The sequence below is a fragment of the Engraulis encrasicolus genome, chromosome 3 (genome assembly GCF_034702125.1).
Source record: "Engraulis encrasicolus isolate BLACKSEA-1 chromosome 3, IST_EnEncr_1.0, whole genome shotgun sequence".
Taxonomy (NCBI): domain Eukaryota; kingdom Metazoa; phylum Chordata; class Actinopteri; order Clupeiformes; family Engraulidae; genus Engraulis; species Engraulis encrasicolus.
Window position 1 is genome coordinate 31248876 of NC_085859.1, and position 27898 is coordinate 31276773.

The following is a 27898-nucleotide window of genomic DNA, read 5'->3' on the forward strand; positions in this document are numbered from 1 at the left end:
AACAAAAGTGTTGGAGCAACATCACACCTTCATTGAAAAAAAACAAACTCATGAGGTAGCAAACAATACAATTGAATGTAACATAACGGCAGTGAAAATCATAGAACAAAAATGATCAGCAACGCCTCAAATGCTATGAATCTGTCAAATGAGCGTTTACATGCAGGATTTATATGAGTCTCCAAAAGGAGAACAATAATGTGATGAGCAGCCATAAAGCAGGAAACTCAAGATGTGCCATTTCAGGCCAGGCCATCTTTCTAAACATGCATATATCTATCACTCCCTGCTAATCATTGTCTGGTGCAAATTGTAAACATCTTTTTAAAATAACTGTTTGTTTGGAATGTCAACAAATGGGAATGAGGAACTTTTATTATCATACCTATACAAAGTCGTCGTCTGTGGCTGTTGAATTCCCAGACGTGAGATAAACACATTGGTATTGTGGTACTGTTCAGTTTTAAGTGGGGTCTGATAAATCTCGCTGGCTGAGAAGGATGATTGTAACTAGTCTGTTTTTCTTTTAATCTTAGAACCATAGTCTCACAAAACACCCTTGAAATAAAATCTCCTTCAGTACAAAAATAATAGCGAAACAAAACAAGTAAAATGCCCAAGAAAACATAAACTCTCACTAAAAAAGGACCTACAATGTCCATAATTCTAAAACTACTAAAGCTATAAGTATGCCAATATTGTGATATCCGACTTACTGCAAAAAATGACAAAAACAAACAAACAATAAAAGTGGTAATTTTACCCTGTTTAATGTATGAGTCCAACTGCTGGTCCAACTACTGAAGCTGGACCTGAGAAGGGTTTGACTTTTTGGCCTACTGAATGTTCACAGAAAAGCTGCTGAATTGCACCTCAGAAAAAGGAATGGATTTTGTTTCTTTCAAGCAGCATCAGTGTTACTGAGATGAGAAAGATTCATAAACACTGCTGCTTTCAACAGAGTAAACCAAACTTAAAACTCCTTGTTATTGGGTCTTTGTCGTAACGTGGCTTGTAGCTCTCAACTATATCTAACCATTTTCTGGAGTTGTGGTGCGGTTTGGGCTGTGTGTTTTGAGAGCCAATGTTTTGCCTTCATGTTTTTTGCACATCTGTAGTATTTCAGTCAACATAGCATTACAAATGTATTTGAAATAAAAGCCCAGAACGGGTTTTCAGACGATATAGTTTCTCTCCTAAGGCTTGTTTGAATTGAGCTTGAGTATTTGAGGCCAACATTGTGCATAGAGGAGACTATTTGCGTTATATGCACACATCTCCTTTTTTCAGAAACAGCGATTGGACTTGAGCAATGGGTGTCTGTCTACACCTTCATCACTTAAAAAAGTCGCCCATCTCTGATGGGGACTGTTTGCATAACGTCCAAGTTCAATTCATGAACACAAGGACAAAAAAAAATATTTTATTTAAAAAATTGCCCTCAGTCTATGATTTTACAAATATCCACCTTATCTCTAAAGGTAATTTAGACCACTTTAGTAGTGCACTGTGCAGAGCATGTCAGGGAAGAGGGATACAAAGAGGAGAAAACAGAGAAGTTGAGTATTGAGAAGTAGATCTGTGTGATTGTAAATGTAAATGTAACTACACAAGCAGTTACTCATGGGCACTGCGGATGTCTACAACAAATGGCTAAATCCTCTATAGCTTGTATGTGAACACAAATGTTATTTAAATAGACTGAGGGGCATTTCATCATTACAAGCACAGAGAGAAGGTACCTGAATAATAGTAGAATCACATTCCTGAGGTAGTATTTCAATAAAAGTCAAAAATATAATTTCACATACAGTACTGTAAAAACTAGTTCTACCCATGGCAACACCAACACATTTTACACAATTGGATACACACTTTGTAAACTCTGAAGAAAAGATGCATTTTGTGCATTTTTGTTTTTGTTTTAACAGAAGCATGTGCACAATGTGGCTCGGTATACATTCAGCTCTGTCAGGTAATAAATACATAAAGAAACAAAACTAACATATAGCTGCTTTACACATTCATTTCGTTGGATGTCAGTTTACCCCTGCCTGCTATGTCCCACTTGTCCTCACATTGTTTTACCCTGGAGAGGCATGCCTCAGCTCCTGGGTGTCGCCCCTGTGCTGATGGGAGGACATGTGGTGCGGCGCCGTCAGGACCTCAGTTGGCAGGGGCCGTGCCCTTGGGCACAGGTGGGGTGGATCCCACACTGCGATAGGTGCCGTTCAGGCTGGACTTGCAGGAGTGCAAGACGGCTTTGAACAGCAAGGGCAGCTGCTCCAAGGGGACGTGTACTAACTTCCCTGAAAACGCAGCAGGAGTTTTGGGTTAAGTTTGTGGTTACTCTAGTGTGATAGAAATGGGTGATAGAAGTGGCTTAGACGTAGACTCCTTAACTGTCCATTCAACTTAAATATAAAATGGAAATGTCTCTTGTAGTGGCATAAAGACACACAAGAACAAATGCATATCACAGCCAACATAATACTTAAACTAACTAACTAAAAATGTTGTTAGGACACCATAATTTTGCTTAAAAGCTACTGTATGTGAAATGCATGGGGAGTCTAACTACACTCACCAAACTAAAGCGAAGGCTTACCTGCAATGCAGCGAATCTCTGGTAAGCACATCATAATCTCTGGGAAGCGTTTTGGCTGGTGTGGATACTTGCATTCGGTGAAGTCCTGACAGACGTACCAATACCTCTTATTCAGCTGCTCCAATTGGGAAACACTGGTGACACCTCGGATATCTGTGAAATCATTTACAGTATATGCCTTTTCAGATTAGTTTGAAGATGATTGATTTCAGTTACACATTTCTTGGCTTCTGGTTGATCGACTAGAAACACAGGTAGCTTAACTATTCACAACAGCTAGAAGACGGTACCTTGGTTCAGGAAGTTGATGGCTTTCATGCAGGCGTATTCCTCGTTGCTGACCTTGAGTTGGTGGAACTTGCGGAAAAGATATATGAGCTTCTCCATGACCTCCATCCCATCCTCACTGAACCTTTGTTATGGGCAATAAGAGAATGACGTGCATGAAACATTGATCTTTGTGTTAGGAACCCTCCAAAACATAAACACTGTATACAGTTTTTGGCAAAGCAACTTTTAGAAATTAGATTCACAAAACAAACTCTTCATTTTTGCACGACTCCTAGTCAAGGTGGTAGGTGTTTGATGTGATGCCTTTAGGGAACAGTCCACCCTTTTTTGATTTTCACATTTGCAGTATTTTCAAGTATTATTCATGAATGTTCATATACGTTTGTTTCTTAATATTTTCAGTACTTAGATTTATTGGTATCAGAATTATTTGCATAGCTTAGCATAATGACTGGAAGTAAATTGAACCATTAGCATCAAGCCACAAGTGATCACTGGATGGGATTAATTAGCTGTTTTGCACTGTGGTGAATTTTACATGCTTTTCAAAATGGTTTAGAAGTACATTTAATTATGTTTTGTTTGGTACCATAGACTTATATGGCTACACCACCGACGTATACTATATAGACAGCGGACCTCTATTGTGTTCCATTCAGCGGTTTTAAAGCATCTGCGATTGATCTGCGAGGATTCTTCAGCCCTAATGTTTGGATTCGTACCTTAGCAACGCGGTTGCGTTTGACTGTCAATCAAAGGAATTCTAACTGTCAGTCAAATCAACTAACTCATTGGTTGCTCATTGGTCATTTCAACAATTTTTATTGCTCTGTAAAATAAAGAGTCAGCCCGAAAGAAGAAAAAAATATTTGGCTTGTTTGAAATGGACAGGAAACTAACGTTTGCACGAAATAGAGTAGACTTGGCAAGAATTGGCAAGGTGATGCGTTGCTGCAAGTCTCCCATAGAGATGAATCGGGAAATTGTGATTTGTTTTCCCAGTTTCCGGGTATAGTACTACCCCCTGCCACTGCCTCACTTTAGAATAGAACCAACTGCATCCCCTTTATTCAGTGTGAATGGGTTATACGGTCAAACAAGGCAATGCAAACACATAGAGAAAATATCCTATGTATTCTCGTATTTTAATAGGGATTAACTACGTATGAACAATTTCTTGAAATAAGGTGGACTGTTCCTTTAACCATTAAGTGCTGGGGGAAACCTGATGTCACAAATCACAAAATATACATGTACAATTGTAGACTTTTTGTCCTAACTCAGTGATTCTGAGCTGCACAACTGTGAAATGCTTGAAGTTCCATTCAGTGAAGCAGAACAGTCTGGAAATTGTTATCAAACAATGTGACAGATTTACAACCCCATACAGATGCTTTCATACAGAGCATGTCAGACACAGCAGCCATTTTAGGTTTTCTGTGTCTGACTGTGTCAAGTTCACTCCCACACATCCTGTAGTCCTTTTCTTCTGAGAAAAGAAAGTGTAGGGTTGATTTAAAATGAACATGGGCTTTTTAATTTTACAGAAATATATGGCAAAGATTTGCTGAACAAGAAATCTGTGTAATCTATTCTCTTCAGAAAAAGAAAAATACTTTTCAATAAAATAAAACAGACTGCTCCTGGTCACTTAATGGTGGAGTCTGTTGCATGCAACACTAATGGACAATTTCACACCATGCATTCATGAAACATTTAACGTTGCAATGGCCCTTGTCCCTTCTTGCCAAGATGTGAGATGATAGAAGGCTGCAAATCTACTTCAGCTGATCCAACCACTGAACCAATGGTCTGAAAAAACGTTTGTTCAATAACATTGGGAGATGAAATCATCTGTTGAAACCATTACTTATAACACATAAAAGCTCCCCCTACTTTGAACTCAAACAGCGGGAAACCTTGCAAGCCTGGCAACTATTACTTTCTATGGAACTGACCCTGGCAAGCTTTGTGACCCCTACCTTCACTTTGAAACCACAGTGGGTTTACATACAGTGTCCAATCTCGCCCTCCAACCCGTGCCTGCAGTTCACCTAGGGAGCGCTGTCGAGACAGCAGAGCCCATAAGGCTGGCGCTAATAACTGACAATTGTGCTCGCTGTCGGCTGAAACTTCACAATATTACTGTAAGTTCTGAGAAACCAATGTGGATGTAAATGAAATATACAATAACCTGTGAGTTATGTCCTTCTCTGATTTCTTACAGCTTTGGCATTTATGAGTCAGGCTCCGCTAGCATCTTGCTAACAAAATTGCTTTACGGCCGTCGTGATCACAGCAATACAGCCGGCCGACCAATCCAAATGCAGTGTGTGAAGCCACTTGTGACGTTATATTGACAATAAATATGTATTTTACAAAGATCCAGCGAGTTTAAACATTCAAACTAAGTGCTGTTTGAAAGGATATTTTATCCTGCCTTTGGGAAAAATAAAATGAAACGATAATACCAATTCTCTCCCAAAGCAATGGCAGCATGTGGTTGAGCTCCAGGGGACCCCATTCATTCTAACAGCCTCTGCGCTCCTTGGCACTCCTCTGCGCTGTCTGGATGGCGCCACTTAGTGGACAGTACCACCCGGAAAAAGTTGCGAGATTCCTCTCTCGTATTACCCATAGATCCGCTCTGTTGAAACTCACCTCTGCAAGATTTGTGATCGCTACTTTGACTGTGGAATTCGCTGCAACAAGCTTTTTTAACCACTGACAACTTTCACTGTGGAACTGAGCCTTGCAAAGTTGGCCATGAGTAATTTCAATGTTTCAATGGCAAGCTTTTAGACCACTACTTTCACTGTGGAACTAACACTTGCAAGCTTTGCGATAACTAGGTACGTACTACTGACCCTTCTAAGCTTTGTGACATTCGCCGAGGAATTGATGACTTGGCAAGCCACTGCTGTGACTGAGCATGACTTACCCTTGCAGCTCCTCATCCGAGGGCGTGTACTTGGCGGTGACGTCAGCCAGGTCCCCCAGTATCTGAGCGCTGTAGATGGTCAGGCAGGCCAGGAGGATGAGCTCCTGCCAGGTGGAGCTGAGCAGGCAGGTGTAGTCCTCGATAGTGAGCTCGCAGAAGAACGGCAACTTCTTGATCCACGCAATCTGCCTGAACAGCAGCTCGTCCGCCAGCCGGCACAGCAAGGCAAACAGCTCCACTTGGGTCACCCTGTATCTTCATTGGAGAACAGCGGAGAAACCGATGATTTAAGGACCTTAGGAATGTCTGTGATTCTGTGTGTGTGTGTGTGTGTGTGTGTGTGTGTGTGTGTGTGTGTGTGTGTGTGTGTGTGTGTGTGTGTGTGTGTGTGTGTGTGTGTGTGTGTGTGGTATATGCAGAACATGATTCGTGTACAAAACTATCTCACTGGTGTGTCTACACTAGAAGCCCAGTCCACCTAACCGTGCGATCACACCGCTGGCATTAACCGCATGGTAAGCGGTGGAAGTAATTGACTTTGTATGGAAGAGCAGGCGGCTGAATGGTCCAAAGCTGCAAAAGCGTTTCTTGCGCCGAGGGCGTTAAAAGCGTTAAAATAGAAGTTGAACTTCAGCTAAAAATATCTTATGAGCTCGGCGCCAGCAAGCGTCAGCCAATGGAATGTTCACATTTGTCTGATCGAACGCTTCAGGTTGAATCGTTTCCCACGTTCAACACCCTTGACCTGTGCTTTCCAGGCGGGAGTCAGCAGTGTTTTAGCTCTTCTTCATAAAAATGGACAAATTGAGGCAGGTGGGAAGTACAAACAGTGGTGCTGCACACGTATCGTATGAGTATAATAAAAGTGACTTACCCTTCTTCAATGAGCATGGGTGTTCCTAATGGGGCTAGCTCTTCTGCTGCCACCAGCTGGCTGATCAGCGTGTGGGATTGTGGGTAAAGGCTGCGTGGTTGTGTGGCGTAGCTGAACAGATGCGGGAGGAACTGGTAGTGTGTGGTCATGGTGTTGCTGATGTACTGCTCTCTGAAAGCGGTGGTGTAGCCATTCATATCCACAGAGCGTCTGGCAGGACATAGAATGGAAAAATATAATTTACTTACATGTCTTTTACATCTGAAAACGCCTTTTACCGATGCAGTAAATTAACCTGACTATCATGGCCATGAAGTTCTTCTGAGCGTCTTGCCTGATGAACAAGCTCTGATTATAGACGTCTCAGAGGGCGGAATTAGCCTGTATTTATGATTCTGTATGCCACTGGTGTATGCTACAATCAGACTTTCCTCTGACCCAAGCAGCATGCCAATGGCAGAGCTACTACGGAAGAAACATTTTAGCCTCAATCTTGCTTTCTATGTAGAATTCACTGGGAAAAAGGGAAACCTCTTACATGGAGGATAAGGTGGAGGCTGGAGAGGGTTGGTTGCTCTCGGAGACCCCGTTCCCGGGGGAACTATGGTCGCTGCTGTCCCCATTGTTGCTCCAGGTCTGGTCTGGCATGTTGGCCTCCTCCTTAAACTCCTGCCCAGACATAATCCGCTCGATTTCCTCATCCGATATCTGGTGGGCAGATGCCAGAAGCAGTGACAGAAAAGGGAATATTAACAGGAATATATGTAAGCAGATTCAAACTCAACTACATACCTTACTAAGACTGAGGATCATTGTGACCTTGTGTATTGTCACTGTATCAGTTAAGGAGATGCATATCGATGCTGATCCCTATCCCTTACTTCTGAAAGCTCTTTCCAGTTCAGACTTGGTATAGAGTACATTTAACTGTTTTTGGGTGATGTGTTTGGAGTGTATTTTGGGGAGTAGAGTGAGTATTGAGGACCATCTTTCAAGGCCACAGCTGCACTGGCCCTTTTCCAATTATTTATGCACCTTTTACCCATAATGATAGAACCATAAAGGCCTTTTAAGACAGTGAATTCATTTTCAGTGTGAGTTCACTGTAAGGCATTTTGCTGCTCAATGGGTTCACCAATCTGCAGTATGAAGGAACAAGATGAGAGACCATGGCCTTTGTGCAAGGATTGATTAGGGAGACAACACAAGGACATGTGCTCACACACTCACTCACTCACTCACTCACTCACTCACTCACTCACTCACTCACTCACTCACTCACTCACTCACTCACTCACTCACTCACTCACTCACTCACTCTCTCACTCTCTCTCTCTCTCTCTCTCTCTCTCTCCCTCTCTCTCTCTCTCTCTCTCTCCCCCTGCTTTCTCTCTCAATCTGTCTCTCTCTTCAAGGACACAGGCAGGACTAATACCAAAGTGAAGCACTTTCTGATCTGAACCAACACACCCCCACACAGCCACCTACACTATACCCAAAACAGTGAAATGTAGGATAAGCATTCAAGGACAATTTTGACTGAAAGAAATGACACAGGCTATCCCAAACATTCAGCCCTGACAGAGAACATAAAATAGAATTTCTGTTTGGAGTTGCTTTTGTTCTATGACTTTCAATTAGTGTTTTCAACCCACTAGGCCTACTACAAGGTACATGACAAACAAATAAATGACCAACTTTGGTTTTAAAAAACTCAAATAGCATCTCTGTGAGATTTCAGGGCTTACCTGCACAGGCCCGATGCTTTTGTTCCTTCCCCCTGGCATGCCATCTTCCCTGATTGCTGCAGAGTGGAGAAAGTTGCTCAGGCTCAGGATGGTAGTGTACTGTATGTATGCTTTTACATGGTTTATATGAAGGCTTACATGAAATCAATCATAGAACATCTTGTGAGGATACAATTAAAATAATTCTAACAAAAACACGAAATTGTAAGCATTTGTGAATAGATGGTGAGGTCATTGTCATACAAAACCAGCATTTCAACAGTTCTACCCACTGAGAAATTGCTTAGTCTACTCTGCAGTGTTTGATTTGAATACAGTTTGATACTGTGGCCACCAGAGGGTGCCATGTGACAACAAGAGTACTGCACTTTCTCTAAGTTACCAGTCGAACTACCCTCATACGCTGACTTTAACATGCATACAGTTAGTTTACTGTCAAAATATTTGGCCACAGCTTTGTATTAGAGTTTCTTCTAAATGTACTTTATCAGTCCACCTACTTACTCACTGAGAACACAATTTCATGAGCATATCTTTCTTTGAGGGCAACCTCTTCTTTATTGTACTTTTGTAAGCTGCCTTTTACTGTAATGTTTGGCCACCAGAGAGTCTTGTGTTACTCCAGGCTTATTAGACAAGACAACTGAGTTGCGAGACCATTCAAAGGGCATAAATATTTAGTAGCCAGCGCTTTAGCCCAGGTTCTGTCAGGTCACAGGAAAGTAGAAATTGGGAAAAGGGTTTAAAAAATTTAAGCATAGACTACCTTTTGCAGACACGTTTGATGGACACATAAAAGGAAACGAGCCTTTTCAGTGACTGTGTAACACATAAAGGTGTATCGTGCAGGCTACCAGAGCTCCCGTATTCCCTCAAGAACTGCTTCTCTGACATAGTCCCTCAATGCTACAATACTACAATTGAACAGTAGGCCTATGCGTCAACTTATGACAACTCTTCTGTTTCCTTTATTTAAAAAACGTACACTCCCAAAAAATCATTCCTGCTCCTTAACTGCACGACTTACTCTGTACTCCTGCACATACTTGCTTGTTTATTCTCATTTGTAAGTCGCCTGGCACTAGTGGAAATAAAAATGCTTTCCCAATGTAAAAAATGCAGACCTCTACTCAGAGTAAGGTTATCACCACAGTGAGATTACCATTCAAGTGTAAGGCAATCCGCACACAAGCCAAAATAAAATGGGCATACTTCATTAATTGTTTTCCGTGAGGAATGGACAGTGTGCATGATTTTTCATACAGTTTTCATACACTAAAAAGGTAACCTAATGTTACATGAATCTATTCCAGAAGAACATCATCTGCTAGCCTAAGTGTAACTTAATGTAACGTAATATAACTTAACAACCCCGGTCGACATTACCTTTGCGATTCATGCCCATCTGCAGGCACTTGAGCAGACGGCAGTACTGGCAGCGGTTGCGCTGCTTGCGCGACATCTCGCAGTTCTTGTCACGGCTGCAGCGGTAGACGCGCTTGTTGCAGATGCTGCGCTTGAAGAAGCCCTTGCAGCCCTCGCACGAGATGATGCCATAGTGCAGACCGGTGGCACGGTCGCCACAGATGAGGCACGAGCGCTGGTCAGCCTGGTCATCTGGAGAGAGAGAGAGAGAGAGAGAGAGAGAGAGAGCGAGAGCGAGAGCGAGAGAGAGAGTTACCTGACAGGAACTGTACAATCATTGGAATTGTCTGCATACTGTGTCCCCCCTCTAGAGGCAAGGAAGACAGGTCGGCTTGGCAAACACACAAAGCCTAATGGAATGGGTACTGTGATGGCCCACCCTTATAAGCGAGAAAGACAGGTTGGGACACAATCCAAATCTATTGTTTTTTTCTCCCTGTGATGGCCTCCTTTCATGCTATGTATTTTGAATTTCTTAATCCACTGTAAGATCTATGATGAAGCCATGTTAGCCGACAGCTAACAATCTGTTTTGGCATAATGGTCGTCCAGGACTTCAGACTCATTTTGTTAGATGGGGTCATCACAATAGCCTCCCGATATTATAGGTGAGAGAGAGCCATTTAACTGACATAATCATGATGTAATACCATTTGTGAAATATGGCAGATGACACAGTTTGGCTGTTAATAAGTTTCGACCGCCAGTCACATTTTCTTCCGTCAATTAAGTCAAGACACTTGAGTTCATGGATCACTTTCTGAATGGCAGCTGTGAAATAGGCTATATTAAATATTGATGAGCTAAGACAGACAGAGGGTGAGAGTAAGGAGGGGAAAGAGGAGGAGGAGGAGGTGTGTGAGAGGGAGAGAAAGAAATGGGTAAAGAGAGTGTGAGGGAATAATGATGTACTGTTCCTACCGTGAATACCATTACAGACAACCCTCTCTCTCTCTCTCTTTCTTGTCTCCTCTGCAAGGCATCAATAACTCTATTTTTTAAACGTATTGAACTTGTACTAAACGCATTTCTTGACAGAGGCCCAGGGTGGTGTGAATAGGTAGCATAGATAACCTATAACAATAAGTTGAACTGAGAACATATCCTTAAAACATTGCCATGTCTGTCTCTGAATTAGAAGACTAAATGTTCACTATATTGCCCTGTATTTAAATCCCTGCAAATATCCAGTGATCATATCTGACCATTGACTTATCTGTGAGTGCAAATATTCAGTGATTGTCAGTCTCTTGACTTAATTAAGCTTAGCACATGCCTTGTGTCATTTCAATACACAAGGACACACACATCTGAAGATATTTATTTCATTTCGTTATACTTTGTTATCCGTGTCTTGACTTGGCTAGTACTGCATGTCTCATACATTTGAGGATAAATGACACTCGCTCATCTGTCATTTCTTTCACTCAGTTAAACGTACACTCTTAAGGTAGAGTATGTATTTATTTCAGTAATTCATTTCCAGAATCTATGCTACCCATTCACAAATGTTATGTGATTCATGAGCATATACCACCACCATCAATTTCTAAGTAAGCCTATTCATTCATTTCGTACATGAAAAGTTGGTCTTCTCCATGACCGCCATTTTGAATTTGCAGTAATAGGCATCTTAAAGCTGCTAAACTTAGTGTACTTTGGTCAGACTAGTAAATATTAGTTTATTATTTAAGACTTTAAGATTCATGAAAAGAACAAATTTGTAAATGGTAATTACATACTCTGCTGTCCATTACGTTAATGATGTGCAGTATAACAAAACTATGTAACGAAAAAGTAACATTATGTAACTTAGGGTTAGGTATGATATTGCATGTTGATATATGTAGATAAACTAAAAAAGAACATAAAGTGTTACCAAATTTAGCAAATATAATTTGAATGGTTAATGAAACACATGTCTATACAATCTTTGTGCTCATCCTTGTCGTAGACATAGGCTATACCTCAGCTTTACATGTGATTTTCTCAGTGAATTTGTAACGACACTGAACCCTTCCTTCCCACTTGCCAACATACAGATTAGATTATGCATAAAATGTAGATGCAATATGTAAATGTACAATTTCAATACACTTAACTAATGAGATGACAATTATTTCTTATAGCCTACATGTGTTATCATCCAAAAGCCCAAAGTCTTTGTTTCCTGTAGTGGATTGTCTAACATGTCTTTATCGAGGGAGCTGTCTCTTCCTTTTGTCCATTTGTGCTGATGCTAGGAACCAGACGTTCATTTATTTTCTGCTATTTAATTAAGCACCAGCGCCAGCCTTTACGCTTGTAGTTCCGCACTACATGTTGGGACTGGTGCAAAGCATTGTCCCTAAGGTTAATGAAATGTCTTGCAACCATTAGAAGGAATGCTAAAGAGGGCTCGGTTATCTCATCTCATCTCATCTCATCTTCCCTTTCGCATGCAACATTTAAACGCCACTGCTATCTCAAAGCTAAAAGTACTGCGGGGGGTTCCCAATGCGGGGCTGAAACAGATGGTTGGCTGATATGGAGACTATGGGAAACAACAGTTATAAATGCGAGCTCAAAGTCACAGGCAAGCAGTCAGCAAGAGACAGAGCCTTACCTCTCATACAAGTGCTAAATGCACAGCAGTATTACCATCTAAATAACATTGGCTTTGAATTACTGCCAGGGGGCTTAAGAGAAAGGGGGGGCATACTGTAGTTACTACAATTGGGTTTTTAATGACAATGGGAGTGGGGTTTCACCATAAATTTGGTGGGGTCTGTTGAATTGTGATGGATAATAGCGCTCCCTTTCTCTGTTAGGCTGCTGGTCCAGCTAATCCAGTGTTTCTTCATTTTAATTCACTATTGTTTTTTAACTATGCAAAATGCAGTTAAGGAATTTGGAAGTTATTTGCAAAAAAACACCCAGACTGATTAAGCTATAGGCTATGTTTTGCATTTGTCACAGAAAGGCATTCAGACATGGAATTAGTCTGCAATGGGAAAGTAAGAAACGTAATTTCAATTCTTTGTATGATCAGTGCATGTGAAGAAATTGACAGTAAAGCCGACTTGATTTGAATTAGCTTGAAGTAAAAATCCTTTGTGGAGGTAGACTTTGCAAAAAAGAAAAGAAAAATACTTGTGTAGTTCCACAAATATTGAAAGAATGTTACACCAAACCAATCAACAGTTTGTCGAGTTAAAGGGGAATTCCACTGTTTTGGGGCTTAATACAGTTAAAATTGTTGGCCGGGGTTTATCAAGGTGGTAAAGTGTCTTATTTTTCATGTTAAGCGTTGTCTTGCTTTAAGAGAAGTTAAAAGAGGGAGTATGTAGCTAAGCTAGTGAAAGTCAATGGATCACTGTAGCGTGTGTGATCCATTGACTGTCACTAGCTTAGATACTTACTCCCTCCTTAAAGCAAGACAACACCATGACAACATTAAACATGAAAAGTAAGACACTTGACCACCTTTATAAACCCAGGGCAACGAGTTTAACTGTATTCAGCCCCAAAATAGTGGTATACCCCTTTAAACCAAACAAAGGAAAAGCCTGTCTTGCTAATACACATCATGCTGACCCCCCAAACGTTATAAAAAAATCCTTCCTATTCGGTCTGCCATTTGTCAAGAGCACACAACAAATGTTGAAATTCAGGGGATTTAAAACTCTTATTAACTGACCCATGTGAAACGCCAGACTTCCTTCAATGAGAAAACATTGCGACGAAAGTTGGCTTCCTAGATTCACACCATAGCTGCTTTGATTAGCCAAATTTGTCACCCGCTCTTTCAAGTGCATGGCCACCATATAAGACTTGGCTTCACACCTTCACACACTTGATCTCAATGTGTCACCTCTTTCGCCCCTCCTGTCTCATGGAGGCCTGTAAACACCGACAGCCTGATAGCAGTGTTGCCACGTCTTTTACAGTAATGAGAGACTACCTACACTAGAAAACAAGCAGCTGTAGCAATAAGGCAGCTGCACCACTAGTGAAAAGACACTTTCTTCACTTTTCTTGACGAGACAAAGGCAGTATTTTCACACTTACTGAATTCAATGGTAGAAAATGTGCCCATATATTCATCGAAGATAATTCCCTGAGATACATTTTGTATAGACATTATGCATTTTTAAGGATAAAGCTGACGGTGAATAATTGGTATTTTCTGTGTTGAGTCTCGAGTTCTTTTTATTGGGGAAGAGAGGGCAGTAAAGCGGGGTAGTAAAATCAGCCCGTAGCCTCATCTTGAACCCTTTCTGGTTTCTCAGGACACACACACACACGCACACATACGCACACACACACACATTGCTGCCCCTTTGGATACACCCTTTGGGCAGTAAGCCATTGTTTCTTCAGGGTCAGGAGTTGCCTCAGTCCAAAGCTCAAAATATCAAGCAATGCAAAGCCAATACAACAAGTTAGACCCGACATGCTTCTTTTTTCTTATGTAAGAATTAAACATCCCTATTCTTAAATCACAACCTTCCTTCTGTTCACGGATTTAGTTTCATTGATGCAGTGTGTACAGCAGAAACCAAAATTACTTATCCACTCATGTGTAACTGTGCAAAGTCTGCAAAACCATTCCTAATAGTAAACAGAAAATACAGCCAAACCCATACCATAATACAGCATCATACTGTATTTGCTCTTTATGTGGTTCAGCTAATTTGCCCATGTGATGACCTACCTAATTTCCCAAACCTTATAAATAACTTACTAAACTTGTGTATATGTCGGCTGACTAGGCAAGATGTGTAATGAACTGTGGTATGTTGGCTACGCCCCAGCCCACTACAACCCAACCTAGACTAGTTGCTCGACCGTGTCGGAGGATGGGGTTTGGTTTGTGAAGGCTGCACCGGGGTAGGGTTGGGTTGGGTGCAGCAGCAGCAGCAGTGTGCTGAAGGGGCTTTGTCTTACGTTTCCATTACAATCAACCCAGCTGAGGCGAGGCAAAAAGCAGCCTCCACCACCACCACCACCGCCAGTTGCGGAGGAGGGGAACTGCTGTTTGCTGTACTTTTCCGCTATTCCCTCCTCCGCTGGTGCTGTGGTAACCCCCCCCCCCCTTTCTCATCTCTGTGGACATTCCTCTTGTTTTTCTCTCTCTCTCCCCTTCCCTACCCACACCCTCGACTGACAAGAGTATTTTGTCTCACCCCATTCACTTACTTCCTTTCTCTTTCTTTCTCTGTTTTTCTCTGTTTTCTCTCTCTCCCTTTCTTATGTCTGATGGTATTCACTTCAACTAACTCTTTTTTTAATGTAGGATAAATGTTTTGATTATTTTTTTCATTGTTGATTGATGAGAACAACTGTTTAAAATAGGGCTTCCCTACAAAATCTATACGCTTTCTTTCTTGTTTGTGCTACAATCCCACTCCTGCTGAGGACAGTGATATGTTAATTGTGTGTTTTTCGCCACACGCGTGCAGATTTCATCTATATTGACAGTATGTGTCTATTACTGCTAAGTAATGATGGATGACTACCCTCTCCACTAGACTTCTCTCAGCTATGCTAAAACACAGAAGCACTCTGTTCAAAATGAAAAGTATGAAACCTTCAGTTATTACATGCAAGGTGATTTTTTTACGAGTATAACGTTCACACAACCACTGAAATGAAATTATACATATACGTAGATACAGTATATTCTCTTCTCCATTTACTGTAGTCTCATGACAAATCTAATTTGCTTTTCACATGGCTATAATAATCTAGGAATGGTATGACGTCAGGACGAATATAACTTTTAAACATCCATTTTGGGCTATGTAATACATACATAATACATAGGCCTAGCTGTACTTATTCCTCAACAACTTAAATTTCTGAGGAATATTGACTTGTTCAGCACGGATCCATTGTTTGGTTACCCTACGCAACAACAATTAAACTGATGAGATCAATAAAAGATAATCAAGCACCATTGATACATCAAAATATGTACAAACATCATGTGTGACCTATTGATTCCTTAATCCAGAACGGATGACCTCGGTCAGTGTTCTCTTCCTGTTGCCAAGCATTTCCTTTCATTCATCCCAATGAGTACACATGACAAACAGCAGATTACCATACAACAACTGTCATCTATTCTATTCACTCTGGCATATTCAATTGAGGACAATGCTCAATGTTTTTTTTATTCTTTAGTGCGTGAGATACTGTCATGACAATGAAAATGGCTTCATTAAATAAAAAACATAACTGACCTATGCATAGTTTTCAGACATTTACAATCTTTCTGTGGTCTTCAATAGGTTTCATTGTGAACCAAAATTACCCTTACAGTTGATAAGCGTTTGTTCATATAGCCTTATGCAATGTGGAGCTAAATCATGTGTTGGCCATCGAAGAAACAATTATTTTAGTTCAAGTTTGTTTTAAGTGATCATGCTCTGTGTGCAAGCTAATGAATTAAAATAGATTGTTCTGAAATTTGAAAATATTAAAAATGAAATCTGTGTGGAAAATGCTGCTTAGAAGCTCACTTTTGGATACTTTCATTTATACAGTGTTATCCAATGTTTGCTTATCTGTTGCGCTTGGGCTCTGAATGTTTTAACGAGATGAATTTGAAGCCAAATGACCTTAAAGGGACAGTTTGGTCAATTTCAACATGCAGTTGTATTGCTCACGCTACCCTTGACTTGTCAGTACCTGGTGATGCCACATTTTTCGGCTCAGCCCTTTCCGAGATATGAGCAATTCTAATGGGGGCAGCGTTTGTTTACATTTTTAAATAGTGAAACATAGGCCAACTCCAAATATTTTCCCAAAATGTACTGCTGTTTGCTAGTTGTCTGATGATGTTTTATAACCTTTTGGATGTTTTTGGGAATAAATAAAAATGTTTTTTTGAAATGTAAACAAAGAGCTGCCCCCATTACAATGACCAGGATCTCGGAAACGGCTGAAGAAGAAGAAAAAAAAAATCTCAGGCACTGACAAGTCCAGGGTAGTGTGAGCATTACAACTGCATGTTGAAATTGACCAAACTGTCCCTTTAACATTTTCCCCGTTTGTAACAGAGATTACGTTGACATGGTTTGACTGCATCTCGTGTCTTTTATCTTTCTACAGTAAGCAAATCAATCTAACCAAGAGATAGCCCTCTCCCGTAACTGATGCAATAGCCAAGCTGTAACTAAGTGGTCGAACAAGATTTTGCGAAGAATCCATCAAACTTGACACAGTCAGGATAAAGCTTCTCTTTGAAGTCGTATCAATTTTTTTTCAACATCAGTGTTTACCAATCGGCCAATCGGTCACCAAGACGTTAAACATAACCAAGTCGGAGAAACACAAATGAGCAAGATTGGCGGAAATTGATGGTTCTGACTCATTGACACACATCGCAAAGTGTGTAGGCCATTATTGAGAAATTGGGGGAAAAGGTCCTTCGTGTCCATTATAAACAAGCTTAGGGCACAACTAAATTTAGCCGGCATTATGGAACCTTGGGTCCCTGACCTCCTCCAGTGCTATTGATCTTCACACCGCTTTAACCCCCCCATCCCCCGTCACCACACGCTCACACACACACACACTCACACACACACACACACACACACACACACACACACACACACACACACACACACACACACACACACACACACACACACACACACACAGAAAACACATCCCACCCCTGCCACATCGCACCCTCCCCCGCCTACTGGAGAATGCCAGAGAGAGAGAGCGAGCGAGAGAGAGACAGAGAGAAAGAGAGAGAAGGGACTTCCTGCTCTGAAGAGTGACGAGTTGAGAGGAACAGCAGATAGGGAATGGTGAATGCCCCGACGGACAGGGCTAGGAGGAGATAACCCCCTCCTCAACCAACCCCCTGAAACAAAAACACTGCCATGGGCGGCCGCTCAATAGGATTATCACGGAGGTGGAGCTCAGTACAGTAACCTTTTCAGCATTTCTCAATCAGTCACCTTCAGACCCCCCCTTGCCGAAACACAATGGCATGTCCACCCTTTCCCGCTGGGTCAAATTCAGTCTCACTCAACTCACAATGCTGTGGCATCTTTATTTTACTTCCACAGATGCTGTATCTATCTACCATCCAGTGCAACCAACCAGCGAAGAAATGGCACTTTACAATATCGCTATTACCGTAACCCGCGTGAACAATGTTTCTGCGGCTTAGAAGGAAAGCTATTTCGTGACCCTGACCTAGAGCGACAGTGAGGCGAGAAACTAGTTGTTAAGCCACCCCTAGACTTAGTGAAATGTTAAATGCAGAAGAGTAGTCTTGCTTCAATAATACAACAATCCTTAAATAACACCTAAGTATGCAATAGGTACAGCTCCTTGAAGTTCAGCTAATGAGGCATTTCAATAGCCTCTGGGAAACACATTGTTTTGCATGTAAATGCATTTCCAAAACTTCGTCGCTGAAAAGCTTTTATGAATTCAGCTCGGCATGTTTATTAGCATAATACTAAAAAGAGTTAACAGTGACATTATTCCTTAAAGTAACCTTGTATAACGTCTCTGTTGTATATCTTGAAATATATATATATTTTTAATAGTAACTTTCAGTGTGATTTTCTAATTCAAGAATGTAAAGACTGTTGAAAAATTAGATGGTCAATTATGTAACGTCAATTACATAAAGCCAATTACAGTAATCGGACGTATACACAATGGAATATAGACGTTGTACTGTATGTGTTTAAAATCTCCAGTATGAGCACACTTTTTAAAGGGCTTTTCATAATTAACTTAATGTAGTGATAATTACATTGGAAGATGGTACACAGATGAAGAAGTTAGCTGCCCTGCGTGGCCTCTAATGCTCAATGGGAGATGAATTGCTGAGTCCACTGAGCTACAGTGGCCCCAATGGGGGAGTGTGTGTGTGTGTGTGTGGGGGGGGGGTCAACTCTTTTAACCAGATTTTAAGCAGATCTGAGCAACCAGTCAGTCCCAACTGGCCACATCCTATTGACCCTCTGTATCACATGAGCCATCCAGCTTTGCCAGCACACACAAAACCTTTTCCAGATGGGCCACAGAGTCACATACCACAGACCAAGCTGCTAGCCACTGCATCACCAACTACAGGACATGGACCTTACAAGGGCCACCATTTTTTTAAAAACCTTTAACAGCCATCATTGATGATGGCACACAAATACACATGCATTGATTTCAGTTACATAAAGTTACTGTGGAGGTTATACTGTATGAGACTGTACAAATGTTACCCAAGGCATCATTAACAGTACAGGCTACTGCTAGCATTGCCACTGTAAAACTGTAACCATTCTATCTAATTGAAATTCAAATACACACTAGGTTCAATGATTTTCAAATAGAATCACCAATTGCCTTGGTCATCCAACTGTATCAAAACAATCAAAGACCATACGTGAATGTGAATCTTCATGGTTAGTGAAATGAAATGGACACAGAAACCTTCTGCTTCGCTCCCAGATCCCAAAACACAATCATGCAAAGACTGTATGAAGTATAGATTTTTTCTTGTATTTTTTCCCCCAATGATACTGATACAGACACTCATTCCCACGGGCATCAGTGTCAAATCTGCGCCCTGTGTTTTCCAGTAGGCTACAACCCAACTAGCCATGGCTATCAGCTGCTAATGAGATAGGAACACCTCAGCACAGCACAGCACAGCACATCTCAAGCCATTTCTACCCTCCTCCTTCATAATCCATACTATTCGTCCTCCCCCCTCCACCTGCTGTCCGTCCGTGCATCTCTTACCTTCCCATGCGTCCATCTCATGCTTCGCCCAATCTGCCAGGCAGCCATTCACTCAAGCATCCTCCTCAGGAAGAAGCAGCTACGTAGGCCTCATGACTCTTGGTTCTCTCTCTGTCTCCTCTGTCTGTCTCTGCTCTCTCTCTCTTCAGCCTGTGAGGGTTCCTCCCCTCCACCTCCAGCGCTTGCCTAGGCTCTTACTGACTGAGCTTCCTCACAGCTCCTCCGCTGGTCAGTTTACAGCCCGGTCACATGACCCTAGAGTTCAAGCCCTGGGGTCACAGCTAGGCTCGAGGTCCAATGGTAGTGAAGGGAGGGGGGAGGGTGGAAGAGAGGGTGGTGAAGGTGGAGTGGGGTGGGGGTTGATTCTCTTGAAGAACTGATCTCCCTATTTTGCTGTGTGTGTGGCTGAAACAATGCAGCTATGCTCTGCTCTGCTCAAACTACCCCTTCTCTCTTCATCTCCAGTCTCATTCTCATCTCTGCTGCCTTTCTGTTTATTTCTGTTTCTCTTTGACTCTGTCACTCTCTGTCAGAATCTCTTTCTTTGTTTCTCTGCTGAAGAAATAGAAATGTTGAAATAAATTGAGGCGACTGTAAGAGATAACACCATGGGTTCTCATTGTTTCCAACATCATAATTTGCTGATTTGGACTGAAATGCTGACTAAATGACAATTGGCTGCGATTGCTAATGGGTGTTGGTCATGTTAGATATTCATGGCTCATCAAGATTGCCTAAGGGATTGATTGTATTTTCCTTTTTTTACTGTACTGTGTTTGTGTCTTGGAGGCATAAGGTAATACTTTTTTTAGCTTTACCAAATGTGTCTTATTAATTCACCATATCAGTGTTTATGGACACAACCTTAAAAAAGAAACATGGCCGCTTGTTGGCCAGCGCATTCTCTCGAGGGGGGCTGTCCACAAACTGTTGCATATGTAGATGTAGCTAGCCCTCTCAATCTCAATCCCAAAAGCACACTTCCCCCGACCAGTCAAAACCAGTCGTGCTGCCGATCGGCCACTAGAGCGCTGCCGCTTGTCCCCTGCTTGGCGAGTGGCCCTCCACTGTCCCCAGGCCTCGCCTCCCAGCGACACTGCCCCCATACTGACACTAATGACCACCCCCTAGTAAGTCACACATAAGAGGCTTTTCACATTCAAATGCAACAGGGGAGTCAGGCGGGGGAAGGGAGAGAGAGAGAGAGGTAGTGTGTGTATGCGTGGAATGAGAGAGAGGGGAGTGTGGAGTGTGGATGGGGGTTGGGGTGATGGGGCAATCTAGAACAAGGTGAGAGAGACTGCCAAGAAGAATTGGGATTTGATGGGTGTGCTGAGATAAAATGCATTTACACCTAATTTACAGTGGAGCACTAGCACTTTCTTTTGGCTTCGATCACTTGTTAGTTTTTTTTCTGTTAGTCTTTTCTCGTAATAGATTTCACCCCTATTTGCAACTGAATTTCCTTTCAATGACACATTGAGATGTGTGTTACCTACAATAGCCTGAGTGCGTATTAAAAAAATGTGTGTGTGTGTGTGTGTGTGTGTGTATGTGTGTGTGTGTGTGTGTGTGTGTGTGTGTGTGTGTGTGTGTGTGTGTGAGTGTGTGTGTGTGTGTGTGTGTGTGTGTGTGTGTGTGTGTGTGTGTGTGTGTGTGTGTGTGTGTGTTCAGTAGATTCTCTCCTTTCTCCCCTATCGCCTTTTAGTAGTGCATTAATTGTGGGGTAAAATTTGGCATTTACATTTGGTAACAGTTTTATTTTTTAATGTACTAAATTAAATACATGATGTACTGAATTTCAGTTTTAGTACATCATCATTTTAAGTGTAATAATATTATTTATAATAATACTAGTCCCAACAGTATGTGTCAATATAGTGAGTAAACCTCCTAATCATATCAATCATATTGTTACACACTTCGTTACTATGTGCCTGGATGATGTAACAAGGACAGTAAATTGATGTCAAACCCATGCCAGTTTGCTCTAAATATTGTATAGCCGTTGTTCACAGCCAAAGCAAACAGTTTGGCCGTGTCTCTCCGGAGACTCTGACCTTGTCAATGTCACCCCAGGCTAAGGTGGTTTATGCATGGGAACTTGCAGAGGCCGCTCTTTCGCAATATCACTGTTGACTTGACGCAATAAACAAAAGCTACTTTGCAAATGCTTTTTGCATTTGTCATTGTGTGTATTTTGTGCGTTTTGTTTGCTAGGTGTTGTTGGTTGGTCCATCACACTTATTTATTTATTGAACATATTGTGCAGCACAACCATGAAATTATGAAATTAGGTGACTTTTCCAATTGTCAATTGTGTTTGCAGTTCTATCATTTTTATAATGGTTTCTTTTTACTCATGGAGGTGAACAAGTTCGCCGCCTTAAGCTACCTTTTCCCTCTCACCAGTTAACCCACTAATTATTCCCCTTTAAAGTGGGGTGTGCCATATGCTTCACCCCAGTTAGTTTAACAACATGACTAGCTATGAATGGCTTATACCTATATTTCCATTTGTATAGCATTTTCTGTTTTTGAAGTAATCACAAAATAAACAAGTAAAAAAGACCCTTAAACATTATTGAAAATGTATTGTATAAATGGCTTACCCATGTGTTCAGGATTTTTTCCTCATTTTGTCAGTAAAAGACAAGTACAGTATAAGGTCATCACTCTTGTGACACCCATTGGATTTTAGGGCAGGGCAGATATCACATGGGCACATGATCAATAGACTGATCAGTGTTGCACAAACCAAAGCCCTGTATAATAGAGAGGTGTCTTCATAATGCAAGCAAACATCCTGTTTTATACATGTACAAAAAGCAGAGATGTGCAGCTGCCAATGGCTGTGTCATTTCAGGGTGAACCCACTGGGGATGCAAAGGGACATGACCTCTTGTGTCATTCCTAATAAGTGATCAAACTAGATGAGCATAGATTAGCTGGCGGGGAGCCACCATATGTCATCCTTGACCTTGGCATACGACCCTTGCTAACCTCCGCACGGTTCAGATGGACAGCTCTTTTTCTTAAGCCCTGAGGTCAAAGTTGGCTGAAGTATTTAAACACTGTTGACCGTGTTGCTCCAACAAAACAAAATATGTTGGTTCTATGTATGTTGCTTGCAAAGTAAGTGGTGCATGGGTGCAACCCAGGTCAGGCCTCCAGTCATGTATATGAGTTATGTTTGGATTTTACATTTTACCCGATAAATCATTTGGTATCATCACAATAATTTTTTTCTCCACAGTGAATACAACCTGAGCTGAGACACACAGGCAGGGCAGTATTAACGCACAGGCTAGATATGGCTGCAGCTTAGGGCCCCCCACCTGCCAGGGGGCCCCTGATTGGCCAAACGTGAAAAATTGCAGAATTGCGACAACATGCAATGTCGAAAAATTCATCTGTCGTGTTGAGTACAGCTGGTACACGTGTTATTCTTAATTCCTAGCTCGTATTTATGACACTGTTTATGTACATTTGCCGCGAAATTTGCCCTCCGGGAGGGCCCACACCAACTTGTAGCCGAGGGGCCCTAGGCCATCTTAATCCAGCCCTGCGCTCAGGATATGGAGGCTGGCACAACCTTTTGACCCTGTATTATTGGATTCTCCCTCTAAGATCAGCCTTAATTTGTGCACGCACGTCATATTTACTAATCTGTCTATGGAAAACAGAAGCAGCTGTCCGGAATAACATGAAAATAACAAAAACAGACAGCTAGGTAACATGTCATGATGATCACAGAGTTTTGCTATTTTATTTGTGATATCCGTCCTTTTCTTAAGTCGAGTTTAAAAGTTTTTCCTGCTTAAAAGAACAAAACTGCAAAGCCAGTACATTGTCCTAAATACACAGCTTGGCCAAAAAAAGCCACCAATAAAATGTCCAATCAAACAAGTGTGTTGTTGGACCACCTTTGACTTTGATTATGGTGCCCATTTAGTGTTTAATTATTTCAGTTAACTTCTGTAATGTCAAAATGTATATCCATCATATAATCAGAGCTTAAGGCAGTCCCACAGCAAAGTATGTGTAACGATTTTTGTTTGGCCAGGCTGCCACAATCACAATTTTGTATTGTCAGGTGAGTGTGTATAATAAACCGTCCCAACCCAAAAATGCATTCAAGCATTTGGGGATCAGGTACAGTATACTATGTGTCTTTGAGCCATTTCAAATCTGGCTTCGGATGAGACGTAAAAACAGAATGTGGAATTTGCAACAGATTTTATCAGTCAATCAAAATGAAAGGTATTTGCGTATGAAGCATACTTATCCTAATCATACAGTTGACTCAAAATGCCTGTGTGTGTCATACTATGCTCTAAGCATAGACCAAGTGTGTAAACAGTCGCTAACAACTGTAGGACTATGGCAAAAAATTTAGCAGATTGAGCCCATGATATACATGATCTAAGTATTATATGCTAAAAGTTAACAGCTGCAGGCTCATTCTGAACCTGAAAAAACATCCAGAAAACAGTTGGTCAGCTGTCTGCCATATGATTTGTATGAATAAAGACCTTCATTAAGATGTTTTTACTCACAATTTTCATGAGCATGTTACAAGGTAGATTACCGAGTACAACTACTTTTCAGTCAGGATGTATCCTATTTGCGGAACAATCTTATTTTTTATTTGACCTTTATTTAACCAGGAAGGTCCCATTGAGGTATGAAACCTCTTCTTCCAGGGAGTACTGGCCAAGATGGCATTAAGCTTAAGTCAAACGCTGCTGCACTACTGCAATTACGTATGTGCCTGCAAAGGTGTCCTTTTGAAATCATGTATCCTCTTAGACCAGGGACATGCTTGCTTTTAGCCTTAAATGACGCATGCAACCGCATGCCATCGAGTACACATACTCGCTAGAGAACGATCACAGTACAATGCACGATAATGGAGGTATCATGTAGGGGGCAGATGGCCAACAGGGCTCTCTTTAATATTTGTTATCCTTGCTGGACTCTACCGAGACACTCAGCATGAAAGTTCCAAAGATCTGTTTGCCTGACTTCCTCTTTGGGCGCAACCGTGGGGTTTTTAAGATCAGAGGGTTTCAGGTTCGAATCCCACACTTACATCTTCCTACACCTCCGTCAATGGCTGAAGTGCCCTTGAGCAAGCCACCTGGCAAAGCTCAATGGACTGTAACCAATACGTAAGGGTTAACGTTCGGCGAGAAGGTCGCTACTGTGGAATGGCAGCACGACAGAGAGAATCTTTAGATTCTGAAGTGCTGCTATTCCACGGTAGCGACCGACTCGCCGAAAGTTAACCCGCTTATTATATGGATATACTTAAATGATTCACACATGGCGGGGACATTTCTTTAGGCCTATTTAATGTTAAGATTGTTGCTGCGCAAAACAAAACAGTGCCGTTGTGGAACACCGCTAGGCAACAGCTAGGTAGCCAGTTGTCTATCACAGCAGCTGATTAGAGTCTTGTTGAAAAGTCGCTTTAGCATTGAAAAGTCTTGTTGCCATTGACAGCGGTCTGTTATAGACCAACCCGTCCGTTATCGAAAAATAACAGACGTGCGAACGTTGGGGAGCCCCGTTGAAATGAATGGAGCATTCGACCGATGACGTCACACCATATAATACCATGTGAATAATATCTGTAAGTAGCTTTGGATAATAGCATCAGCTAAATGTAATTTATTGGAATGTAAACGGTTGCCCCTTGCATTTCAGTCAATATTTCACTGTACGCATGTGTCTGTGCACACAAAATTGACAAAAAATCCGAATGGTGACGCGTTCGGGCATGCTTATCCTGCACGAAGCATGTCCCTTTAAGGTATGACGTCGCAGGGTTCCCACCGTTACAGGAATCCTGGAAAAGTCATGGAAATTGAAAATACTATAATGTCAAGGCCTGCAAAAATTAAGGGATTTTGATTATTTCCAAGGGTATGCATGCACCAGTGGGTCAAAAATGCTACAGTACATGGATTGACAGTAGTTGAAACACAGTTCAACGCCATAGAGTGAGTGGAAAGGGTTAACATTTTATATTTACCCCTTAAAAAGTATTTTCACAACAATAGTATCATACATATTTTACATGTGTTGGATCTTGTCAAGTCATGGACAATTAACATTTGACAATGTAAACGTTATGGAATGGTTCTGAAAAGATGTAGGTGAAAAATAGTGGGAACCAAATAAACTCTGATATCATTAACTATCTGCTGTTACATTATATTGCATTACACGCTCATTATACTACATTACACGTTTCTCAAAAACGACTTAAAGGTACACTGTGTGAGATTTTTAGTTGTTTATTTCCGGAATTCATGCTACCCATTCATTAATATTACCTTTTTCATGAATACTTACCACCACCATCAAATTCTAAGTATCCATTATGACTGGAAAAATTGCACTTTTCATACATGAAAAGGGGGATCTTCTCCATGGTCCGCCATTTTGAATTTCCAGAAATAGCCATTTTTAGCTGCAAAAATGACTGTACTTGGGTCATACTAGAAAATATTAGTTCATTACTTAGTAAACGTTCAGGAAAAGATCAAATATGGCTATAGGCAACCCAGTTTCAATGAGCAGCATAGTTGCAGTACCTTTTTTGACCATTTCCTGCACAGTGTACCTTTAAAGGACAAAGAGAATATAGCAAAATGTAAAGTGTGTGTGTTTGTGGGGTGGGTAGTAAAAGAGCGGTCTTACGTGAAGGCAATATTATTACACCAGATGTGTACCTTTCCTCCTTACTTTGTGCTTGTCTACATGGCCATACTATGTATCATACTTTCCACAAACATTCTCATAAAACCTCATTTACACACAGACCTGCATGTTTTGATGCTGGCAAGGGTTACTATTTTTGTCTGCCAGCTGCTTCCACATGGTGGGAATCCATTTGCTATGACATGGTTACACCCTACTGGTCACTGATTGAGCAGCCTCCAAAGCAGTTGCATGATGTTCCCCAAAAGGCTCTGGTGAAGTCTCGTGATTCCTGGTGTGAGTAGATAGTCATTGAGGCTGGGCTACTAAAAGAGTAAAATTATCAATGATGTCACTGAAGCACAGCTGGTGAAACAATTATGGCTGCATTTTATTGTGTCCTTTTCTTTGTTCAACTGTTCATGTTGTGTCTGGTTTCTAATCAGCCCATTGTAAAAACATCTCCAATCATATAGGTACTAAAAAATGGGTGAAAATCTGAAACTTACCGCATACAGACCTACTAAGATGGATTGTACTTTGTGATTAATGAAGATTTTGAAGATGAATGAATTACACTCTTATATTTGTAAAATCGCCATCAAAATTCTATTATAGTTTTAACTGCATGTTTTGAAAGATCCCATGCAATAAATACACCCTCTTAACCCAAATGTAAATGTAACATTTATTTTGAAAACAAAATACATCCTTCTCCATTGGGTCAAAGCAGCAATGTACACTTTTCTCCAGCAGAGGGAGACGGTGCACAAAGAAATGGTGAAGCCAGCCTGACTCTCTCTCTCTCTCTCTCTCTCTCTCTCTCTCTCTCTCTCTCTCTCTCTCTCTCTCTCTCTCTCTCTCTCTCTCTCTCTCTCTCTCTCTCTCTCTCTCACACACACACACACGCACACACACACACACACACACAATTGCATAATGACAGAGTACAGAGGTCACACTGTTTAATATTTGAGCTGTGTCTTCTTTTTTCTCTCCCTGTGCCACCATCATGTGTTTATTTCTGATTCTGATCTCTCACACTCCTTGGTGGTCTTTTGTTTTGTAGTGTAACAGATGCCATCATCAATAACAGGACAAGATGTGTCTCCCAGCATATGAATCAACACCACCAAGGGGATGAGTCAGCCATATTTAACATGTCACTCAAGAGCGGTATCGGTTGGAGCCCAGTCAGTCAAACAAGAAACTTCAATAGGAAAACATGACTCATAAAAAAGCAGGCGCCGCATCAAGACAGGCAGAGGTAGGGGTTTGTGATTACTATCACACACACACACACACACACACACACACACACACACACACACACACACACACACACACACACACACACACACACACACACACACACACACACACACACACACACACACACACACACAAACACACAATCACACACAAATGAATGAAGCAGATGCTGCCTTAGCCAACAAAAACAATGAAAAAACCTTTTCATCCTCCTGTCCTATCTTTCTTCACTTTCCCATTCCATCATGAGGTTTGGTGAATAATCC

General features: G+C 41.4%; 1 protein-coding gene and 1 long non-coding RNA gene across 2 annotated transcripts in view; one reads left to right on the forward strand and one right to left on the reverse strand.

Annotated features, from left to right (window-relative positions):
- The window catches only part of LOC134445347 (uncharacterized), a 47709-nt gene that overhangs the window by 10577 nt on the left and 9234 nt on the right, over positions 1-27898 (forward strand). The window contains exon 3 of the long non-coding RNA XR_010034232.1: positions 27430-27627. This is a non-coding gene — a long non-coding RNA (uncharacterized LOC134445347). The remainder of the gene's footprint in view (positions 1-27429; positions 27628-27898) is intronic.
- On the reverse strand, positions 1864-19665 carry nr6a1a (nuclear receptor subfamily 6, group A, member 1a). The gene is made up of 9 exons (XM_063194428.1): positions 19650-19665; positions 9849-10079; positions 8463-8518; positions 7253-7422; positions 6715-6924; positions 5841-6095; positions 2899-3020; positions 2609-2761; positions 1864-2309 (listed from the first exon to the last, which is right to left on the reverse strand). The coding sequence occupies exons 1-9, from the start codon at positions 19663-19665 to the stop codon at positions 2167-2169; spliced, it is 1356 nt and encodes a 451-aa protein (XP_063050498.1). The 3' UTR covers positions 1864-2166.